Source organism: Plasmopara halstedii (assembly GCF_900000015.1).
Source record: "Plasmopara halstedii genome assembly, contig: Scaffold_323, whole genome shotgun sequence".
In the NCBI taxonomy this organism is placed as follows: domain Eukaryota; phylum Oomycota; class Peronosporomycetes; order Peronosporales; family Peronosporaceae; genus Plasmopara; species Plasmopara halstedii.
Window position 1 is genome coordinate 291323 of NW_020187244.1, and position 10098 is coordinate 301420.

At 44.5% G+C, this 10098-nt stretch overlaps 4 protein-coding genes across 4 annotated transcripts; 2 read left to right on the forward strand and 2 right to left on the reverse strand.

Moving 5' to 3' along the window:
• Positions 1 to 1306: 1306 nt before the first annotated feature.
• On the forward strand, positions 1307 to 1750 carry PHALS_15313 (uncharacterized protein). Its single transcript, XM_024723930.2, has one exon. It carries the CDS (start codon positions 1499 to 1501, stop codon positions 1730 to 1732), a length of 234 nt encoding a protein of 77 aa, XP_024574857.1. The 5' UTR covers positions 1307 to 1498; the 3' UTR covers positions 1733 to 1750.
• PHALS_08560 (uncharacterized protein) lies at positions 1749 to 3657 on the forward strand (the record flags this gene model as incomplete). The annotated part of the gene is made up of 4 exons (XM_024723931.1): positions 1749 to 1978; positions 3336 to 3356; positions 3457 to 3563; positions 3653 to 3657. 4 exons carry the CDS (start codon positions 1749 to 1751, stop codon positions 3655 to 3657), a joined length of 363 nt encoding a protein of 120 aa, XP_024574858.1.
• A 361-nt stretch (positions 3658 to 4018) lies between these two features.
• On the reverse strand, positions 4019 to 5059 carry PHALS_08561 (hypothetical protein L915_19651; the record flags this gene model as incomplete). The annotated part of the gene is made up of 1 exon (XM_024723932.1): positions 4019 to 5059. The coding sequence occupies one exon, from the start codon at positions 5057 to 5059 to the stop codon at positions 4019 to 4021; it is 1041 nt and encodes a 346-aa protein (XP_024574859.1).
• Positions 5060 to 6348: 1289 nt separating this feature from the next.
• Positions 6349 to 6738, reverse strand: PHALS_08562 (uncharacterized protein; the record flags this gene model as incomplete). The annotated part of the gene is made up of 1 exon (XM_024723933.1): positions 6349 to 6738. One exon carries the CDS (start codon positions 6736 to 6738, stop codon positions 6349 to 6351), a length of 390 nt encoding a protein of 129 aa, XP_024574860.1.
• Between the last annotated feature and the right edge of the window lie 3360 nt (positions 6739 to 10098).

The window sequence follows — 10098 nt, forward strand, 5'->3', positions numbered from 1 at the left end:
CTTATGAAGCGAGGTTTACACGCCCTCAGGGCCAAGTAGAGACATCAGCCTTCTAAACCCGTCCTGCCCTTTCTGGAACAAATAGGAGAATTGTCCCATCCTCACAGCAGATCAGATGTAACGACTCAGGTGTAGATCGCCTACTAGTGCTACCAAGTGCAGCGAGGCTGCCGTAGCTCTCTGCTTAGAGGAAGCTAAGCTAATTACACCTACCATACATTCTATACTAGAACCAGTATGAGTGTAGCGGCTAACTCCTAACTCCAAGAGTACCCACAACCTTAATCTAAGTACACTCATCCGTTCAGGTTGAAACTGTATTTCGTTTGTTTTATTTGCGGCAGAGCCGCCTATATTAAAATTTATATTTTTTTTAATTAAATAGTAAAACCAAATTAAAATGCATAACTACCTGCAACCCCGCCACGTAGTGGCTTCTTGTTAAAGTGTAGCCACACGATTGTGTGGTCAGACCATCTTCTGTGGCACCCATACATACCAGGTACGTGTAACCCGATACAAAAATGCCACTTATGCCAACATTCAGTGTTAAAGAAGCTGCTCTGTAGAGGTAATGATTTTTCTCCAACTGATGCTGCTCCAAGCAATAGTGGAGAGAGCCCGCACGTATACACATATAGAAAAAAAGCTCTTCCATGGTGCGGCGGGCAACATCAGACGGATCCGAGTCATGATCACGATGTGATTGAGGCTGCAGAATTAGTTGCAACATGAAACGCTTTGATGTCAATCGTGTGCAAAATCCACACCATTCTTTGAGAATCGTTTGGCTATGTAAGCGTGAGAACTCGAAGTGCAAGTAGGAAAAGGAACTGTATGGTGCAAGTCTTAAGAAGGTCAAAATAAGTGCAATTACCAGTATGCCCCCCTTTTGTTTAAGAGGGCTGAATGGGGTTCGCACACATTTTAACATCTTATTTTGTGCAATTATGCCAGAGCACTAATTAAATTTTTGAGCGAATATATATGTCACCCTTTAAAACAATTGTGAACAATTCCTTGGCATCTCCTTCCTATTCACAGTCAAACATGCTCGCTTTCCCGCCGTTTGCATTCGGTGCGATCGATTGTTCTTGGTTTGAGATGACACAAGATACAAAATGTTATTCATACGTATCCTCGAGGTTTGTAAAGGGAAGTTCTGCGGTTGATAGCCTCATGAGTATCGATTTATCACGAAACGTTAAAAAATTGAAAATAAAAGCGACCCAATACTCGATGAATTTGTCTTACAAAATTATCAAATTTATTTTCAAACAAAAAATTACAAATTTAATTCAAGTTCATTACGTGATAGTGTCACGGTCACTGTCACCGATCGTGGGTATAGTAGCCACGTCTATACCGACCGGAGCTTTCTCTGCACACGGCTGCCCTTATCCAACCGGTGGAAATCCGTGCAACATGTACTTGCAAAATCTAAACTGCTGAGGAACAGTGCTCGGTTGCATATACGAACACTCGAACGAGCGATGAAATGATTGACGTGGTTCTAGCTGTAAGGAACTACAATGGTGCTTATCCTGCGAAGAAGCTCCTGTCGATCCGACCACTGCTAAAAATGTCCAACGAGATTGATTTGTTTCGTGAACTGTTCAACTTGAGAAATAGTGGCAATGGCCGTGGCGCTGATGACATCACAGAGCAAATTTGTGTACACATAAAGAAAAGAACTTCTTGTGTATTGGAGCGAGAACCGCAAGTCAGCTGACGACGTATTTAACCTCATGAAAATCTGTGGGGATTACACACCTACTGTCGTTATAGAGATTCAATTGTTACGACGATGCGAAAAGATGATCAATAATATTGACGATAAATTGGTCGAGGTCCTAAAAACAGGGTTTGCTGGTGATGTCGACTTGATCTCACCATCAATATACAATACACTGACGATGCAAAACGTGGTTGGCAGCACAGGCGCTACAGCAGACGCTGAAATGCTGATGGTGCTTCAGTCTGTTTACCAGTCTTTTGCAAAAGAAAGGCAACAAGTGCCACTGACTCAGATGTGGTCGCAGCTTAAATTTAATCACAATGTCGTCGATGCACTGACGAGTGGTAAATTTGAGATGCTCACTTCGACTTTTTAGCCGTCTTCGAACAAGGAGATAAATGAACTTAATATGTTTGCCGCTGATGAGGCATAATTGCTTGAATTATTCACGAAGTTTGGGTCATCAGCAGCATCAATATTTCGCTAGTCGCGAACTATATCGACTGCGGCAAAGCTATTGCTGAATCGACAGCTTAACGAGTGGTGGGCAATCAAGACAAGTTCAAGGTTGTTTTTGATTTTTTGGACATCGGTACTGATTTTCCAGAAGCTTTGCTCAACGGAAAGTTTAGGGCGTTAATAGAGTACACCAACAAGCTTATTAAGATTCCTGATACTGAATCAACTGTTTATCCAACGCTGGTGAAGATTTTGACGGAGGGTTTTGGTGGCGAAAGCAGCAAATTCATTGTACAGTTGGCAGGTGCAAAATCAAAATGTGAATGCACGCTTCACAATTCAAAACCTACAGGAGTCTATACTTGAAGGTTGGAATTTACGTGAATCGACAAAAGATAAAGTCTGGCTACTGCTCGAGTGCAAAGATGTGTAGGAGACTAGTGAGCAGGAAATTGGACTTTGTTTTCATTTCCGTTTCGCGATTGTGTCAGAACAAAGAGAAAAGTTACAAAAAGACATTTTTGCTTCTCATAAGTGCTTTGGATCGGCAAATTGTGGCAGATGCGCTTGAAGCCTCAACAACCTCTCTAGCGAAAGAAGTTGCAACGACTTTGAAGAGATACGTGGGGGGTCACAAGAAGTGATGTAGTTTCAAATGACCCCGCAGCATGTAACTATGAAAAAGTTAAGGACCCGTGGAAATTTTTGATTCTGCATTGATGAGGCATTTGCTGCCTTAAGTCGAAGCAACACCGGAGAAAGTGTTCGCCTCTTTGTTGCACGTAGGCTGCATACGTATCAAGCTAATTTCATACGCTGCAATGTCGCCACCAGATTTTTCCAAAATTGATAGGAAGGTACAGCGCTGGCTGTGGCTCAGTGTCTCCTGGAGCTGCAATGCCCAAGTTCCGTACCATCCTATTTTAATACGGTGGAACGTAAGAATGGTCAACATTTGCCAAAAAATTCTACTTAGGTTTTCGTGCTTTATCGTAAGCGACCAGAATCTGACCGAGTGACGTGCCGTTGACCATGAAATCACTGCACTTTTGAATTTGAAATGTATTTACATTTACTTGTTCTGATATCTCATTGCTCTTCTTACCAGTCGATATTGCATGCTATGATGCCTGAGCAGAGCCACTGATTCTCGTTCCCGGTACGTTGATATGCGTCAACTTGTCCACACTTTTTGCTTTCCCGCCAATTAATCTACTTAATCAGAAACATGTTGTTGCAATGACTGTCACCTTCTGTAGCCTTAACGATGACTCTGTTCATATAACCGGCCATCAGAGTTTGTGCATTAAGTTCGGAGATCCCATCTTTCTTCTTACTAAGATTTGTCGAAGAGTCAATACCATAAGTGAGTTGACCATGGCTGTACCTAGCGGAGGTCAGCAGCGACGACATTTCTTGATCTGGCCAAGGCTTTAACTTGTCATTTCTGTCTAGAGTAAAGATGTTGACAAGCCAGAAAACCATGAAACCTTTATCTCTGGAAGTGACAGCATGCTCGCCGCAACGTTACTCTAGCTTTAACCGCGACTCCAGATCCCAGCTAATTGTCAGCGTTATGTCTTCAGCACAGTTTAAAAAGTACTTGTATCGCATGCTTAGTAGAATAGTAGTTTCTATGCGCACGACTTTGGCTCTTTCTGTCTTCCTTGCAAATCTGCATAAAATGACATTACTCAACTCTACGATGTTGGTGATACAGCACAGAAAACAGTGCGATCGAAAACAATGCAGCACTTGTAGATTTCAGCATAATTTACAAAAGCGCGATTTTATATTCTGGTCGGCTTCTTATTAATCCCTTTACAAATTCCCCGACGACCGCAGTAGTCCGCCGCTTCTTTCAGCGAGAAACGTACCACTCGGTACCACAAGGTCTGTGAAGCGACCAAAGCCTTGGGAAGCCAATGCCACGTGAATACACCTAAGCCAATCCTTCATCTCTGCCTCCGTATATGCACTAAGCAAAACTCGACCTTTTTTCCCACGAATAGCAAACCTCCACATAGTAGCCTGAGAGCCGTCAAATACGGAGTCCTGAGGCATAATCTCAATGCTTTTTGAATTGCACTTTGCTAAATCAATCTCGCCGCGTTTCCTGCCGTGTTCCTCACGAAACAACGTCATCTTAGTGCCCGTAAGCACGGCGAAACGCACTTTCCAGCCTCCAGAACGAAATCCAAAACCCTGTTTGAAGAGCACTCCTGACTTGATCACTCCACCACGAGGTACAGTAGCTGCACGCATCATGACACTTTCTCTAGAGATTGTAAGCCCATTTTCGTCTACAAGTAGTGTTCGCGGAAGTCTTGTCGGATCGCATATGATTGTGTCAATTTCATTATCATCGTCTTCGCTTTCCAGCCTTTCAAGAAGGGGAATTGTACCTGATGCCGGAAGAGCCATGATAGCAAGCAATGACTCGGCTCGATTCAACCTGATGCTATTATTCATGTAATTGCCCATCTCTTCATCCTCGTCTACTGTTGACACGGCATGTTTGTCTCGATTACGCGCAGCAGGAGACGGAAAGTAGCTGCTTTCATTGTCGGAATTGCCCGTATCACTACTTTCGTACCCATCTTCATCGCTCGTCTCGGAAGATCGTTCTGTGGGGCGACCCGAAGAACGCAAAAGCTGCGCTTTATACACAGCATTGTGGTGCTGCTGTTGCGAGACTCGCAGCATGCGTGAAGGGCGGAACGATAGCAGACTCGGACGTACAAGCATCCTATCGTCCATCATACTCGAAACTTCAGCGTCGTACACAGAATATCGTTCAATGTTTTGCCAGCTGGGTTTTCGTACCGCGCTAGATGCGGCGGTGGTCGGCGTAGATGCCATGCTTTTCACTACTGGGCAAGTGCTTGTACGAGTTGTTCGTATTTAAAAGAAGGAATCCTCCAAAAAGGTGTGTAATGAACTGTACACCAGCTAAAATGTCGCGATCAGTCCTGTGAGATATAATATACGGTGAGAAGAGATGAGATGATTGAATCACCTGGTGGGCAAAAAACCATCTTCGAAATATAATATTTTTAAGAGGCGGTTATCTCTTGTCTGAACCTAAAGTGACCCAGGACTGGCGAGACTGATACTACGACAGCGACGTTTGACTCGCAATGTCTTCTATTTGAATCTCAATTTGCTCTCAATATATTGAACAGTTTGCTTCTGAATTTCCTGACTTGCTGCCTTAAAACCATTTGTTTTCTCGCTCGATTTTTGAAAACGAAGGATATAAAAATTTTAACAGCTACGAGCAAATTGGGCATCAGTGTGTAGGAGACAACGACTTTAGATTGAATCCTTTTGCCCTCAAGTAAGATTTACAAATTGACGCTGACGAGAGTGCTGGACCGTCCCCCCGCTGATGAAGTTCCCCTTCGCGCGTTTGCAATTGTTTTGACTTGGTACGATCGTCGCATTGCACCACGCTCACACGACAAAATGTGTTCGATCGAGCCGATCGACAATGCGAGTCCACTTTGCCGCTTTGCGCTTTGTCGAACGCGGATATGGTGCTGCTTTCCATTTGATTAATCTCAGAACTCTTCATGATCTGATCGATTCTAAAACACTATCAATGTGCAGTGTAGAAAGTGAAATTTTCATTTCGCGGTGTTAATGATCAAAAGTTATCACTTCAGGGGCTGAAAGTAAATACGATTCGATGCCATCTAACCTTCTACTACGCTCGCAACTCGATTTGATATTACGGTATGCTGACCAACCAGAGGTACAATATACTAATTAGGAGCACCAATACTTGTAAGTTGAGTCAGTCTACACAGAAAACGCTCATGTTACACTTATTGACTTCATGATGCGCTAATGGGTACGTGACAGCACCGAGATATAGAATATAAGACATATCACGAGTACAGTTAAGCAAACACTATACAAAATATATTGACTGACAAACAGGCTGATGAGATTCCTCTGAAAAACAAACAGCACCGTGGGACTAGTTTACCAGGGCGTACTGCGCTGTAAGGATGATAAGTTAATATTAACTATAAGCTCCACTATTGAATCACTGATGTTGCTTAAATAGGAAAGTATTGGCGCAACAGCCGAGCAACTTTACCGTGTAACGCTAACCCGCTTGGCTCCTGGCTCTTGCGTAGATATCAGTCGAACGTTGGCGCAGTTTCATACTTGTACGAATCCAACCGACTGGCTGACTTAAGCTCATGTCGGCTGGGTTGAACTATTACTGCAACACACCTCCTCGTCGGGCGCACTTCAGCAGCTCCAACCTTAAGAAAAATATTCCTTGTCCGTATTCTTAAAATTTGTGTTCTTCCGATCGTTGTCCTTCCAAAGATCGGAAGAACACAAAATAGATCCTCCCGATCCTTGTCTTCAAGGCCGACTTTCTCGCTCGCGCATTGTTGTTCTTCCTGGTGCATCTCGCACGTCCATCGCTTGTCTATGACTACAGCCTCATCAACATTGTTATATTCGCGTTCTTGCACCCTAATCGTCTTGGGCACGGTTGGCACCAACAGCGGCTCCATACTTACTCTCTCCCTGACTAACATAATCGCATATTTTTATCATACATGCTTCGCACTTGCTGGAAAGTGGCAATCGAGCCTGTTTCCTACAACTTCATAGTACAGCGATACCTGCATCAAAATCTCTCATCTCACGACTAATTTCCTGCTATTATTATCTCGTCACAACGCTCGCGTCGCTCCAGCTATACAATCCGAGAACTTCACGATATTTCTAGTACTGACTCTGTGTCTGGATAGCATGTAGCAAACTACCTGACTTCTAAGAAAATTCTCCCATGGTCGACCGTAGTGCCCTCTATAACAGCACCTTTAAATTTTTCTTATTTAAGATTGCGATTGACATTCTCACCGCGTTCGTATTGAACAGCTTATATTACTCATGAAGTTCGCGGATATTCCTACATTGCCAGAAACCTCCATATTTCTCCTAAGTATCTCACCTTCAAAGTCATGAAGAAAGCTTTCATTCAACCAGGTCTTGCCGATGTAGCTAGCAAGGCCACCATGTAAACGCCAGTAGTAATTATGTCTCTCGCTCGAGTCTTGCAGAATAGACACCAATGAGTAATGTACTGATTAAACTCAATTCAGATAGAAGAGATTGCTTTACAAACCAAAGTCTTAGCAAATCAAAGTGACTTTTTGCCTTGAGGATCCATGTTAGCAGCATTCAAGTCGTTGGAGATGCGTAAGTCAATTTTCAAATGTCCCCCTTTGGGCTGTCATATATGCGTTTGAAGAGTCTGTTTGCCTCACTGATACACAAGCAAAAAAAAGCTTGGTCAAATTCGTCCATTTCATAAACTCGTATGTGGTCTGTAGCGGTGTACATACCCGACCGTGGTGCACGTAACCTATTCTGGTGCATGTATACATCTCACTATTGTCTCTTGGACTTAGAGCGAGCTGAGACGCACCGAATAAAATACAATGATAAAGTTTCATGGTCAATACTTGGAACCAGTGAGGGGTACGGTACTCTGTTCAAGAGGAGTCTGAGGGAAAACGAGCCCCACGCCTTGAACTAGATACATTATAAATAATTTTGGAAATTACTTGTCCATACTTAAATCTACAATCTGAAGGTAGATTCATGTATGGATATACAATGTCTGGAATATAAGTAAACTAAGCGCTTGGTACTTACAAGTCCCTCGGACCGGTTCCCGATAAGCTCGATCTCTGTGCTTGAGTTAACGCAAGCACGGTACACCGGTTTTATCTGGTAACTCTTGGTTGTCAAATCGATGTCCGAGTCTTGGTAACCTAATCCAGGGTAAGGATGGAAGAGTATTGTTATTTGTCTACCCTCAGACACCGCGACAGCTTTATTCCATGAGGACTCGATAGAATAGTGCTGCAGCAGGGATGCCGTAGATCTTTGCTTAGAGGAAGCTATGCTGAGGTCACCGACCTTACGTTCTTTCCAAGAACCAGTATTAGTCAAGCGAATCGCAATCCGAAACTAAAGCCTTACCAAGGCAAATATTCAAAAAAGAAAATGTATCTCACTGTTTTAGCTGCGGCAGAGCCGCCAGTATCCAAAAACCTAGGTTTTCCTGATTGATATAGTAATATTTATATCAACTGGCGATCCTGCCACGTCATGGCTTCTTGTTACGGTGTAGCCACACAACTGAGTGATTGCAATAACTGTGTAATACAAACCTATGTACGATCGCACAATCTTGTGCGACCCGTCCTTTCTCACCAAAGCACGTATAACCCCCGTTACAAGATCGATCGACTGCTCATAGGCCAGCAGAGATAATCGCCAGCCTTGAGGCACTTACCTGCTATGTAAACGTGCATGTAACTATCATACTACAAAGCCCCAGTCCGGCGTGTGCAAGATCACCTCTTATATTGAGACTTCTGATGGTAAGAGCCGAATCCTTTCAACAATAAAAAAGATAATACATTCATGGAAAAGTAAGGTCGACATGTTCATGCATTTGGCCATACTCCAGACAGTGTATTAACGCATTGCGCTAACGGTATTTAAGGAAAGAGATCGCCTGCGGAAATGATAATTTTATGGACAATACATCTGAACAATATGCACCATGATGAGTGTTGAAGCAACAGGTATCTTGAGTGCTCGCACCGTCTATCCACGAAGTACGCAATCAGAGGCCATGATTTTGGGGTTAGTGTGTTACGACCTCCCGCTGCAAAACTCACGACGAGGTCTCACATTGATATTTAGCTGGCTCTTCATGAATGCCGCTTGCTCTTCTGCACGCGTAGGAGTCAAGTCAGCTTGCGATTGCCAGCTTACCGGTACCCACTGGGTGCTGACAGCCCATGAGTTTGGACTTTGTGTTTGGCCTGCCGAAATATTCGGCAGGCAACGCGAGTGTCGTGGTAATTCGTCGACCGGTTGAGCAAGATGGCTCATTTGGCGGAGCTTCCCAACACCATCGACGGAGTCGGTACAGCAACGCTGTTCGTGAATCGTTTTTCCGTCAACACGGACTTCCAGAGTCGATTATCTTTGATAGAGACCCCCGTTTCACGGGAAAATTTCGGTCGACTATCTTCAAGGTGCTAGGCACCAAGTTGGATATGTCGACAGCGGACCATCCGCAGACCGATGGTCAAACCGAAAGAGTGAAATGCGTCATCGAAGACTTTCTTCGCAGTGTCCGCGCTGATACGCCGAGGCGCTGGAGCGCCATGGTGTCACTCGTAGAGTTTGCGCTGAACAGTGCAGTGCATTCGTCTACCGGCTACACGCCGTTCTACGTGAACGGGTTGATTTACCCTCGAGTCCCGCTGACGCCGCCATCCCATGATTCAGGGCTTAGTGGGGGAGGAAAAGCCGAACGACTAGCTGATGTCAGCCCCCCCACCATCCGTAAAGAGGTCGATGACTTCTTGTCTACCAGACTGAGTGTCATACAACACGTTCGCGATGCGATGGCGAAAAACCAAGACCTGCAGAAAGAATATGCAGATGAAAAAAGAAGAGGCAAAGTGGAAAGCTTTGCCTCCTCTTCCTTAAGGTCGGAGACCTGGTTTTATTAAATTCTAAACGTGTTATCTTCAGGGCAAAGCTTCGTCCACGGTTCATCGGACTGTTTAAGGTTGTGGCCAAGTGGGGCCTAGGGTATACGCTGAACCTCATAAAACAGATGCGCACCCACCTGGTGTTTTACGTGGGCTTACTCAAGCCGTACCGGGATCCGGCGTAAGTGAGCGCGGAAGCGTTGGCGCCGGAGCGGACCCCACGGGCCCTTGGCCACCCAAAAGCAGAACCAGCAACTGCTTTTGAGCACGGAGTGCAACAACCTCTTTTTTTAATGGCGCCAAGCGCTCCACCGTCGCATGCAGCGACGCATTCGCCTGCTCCAC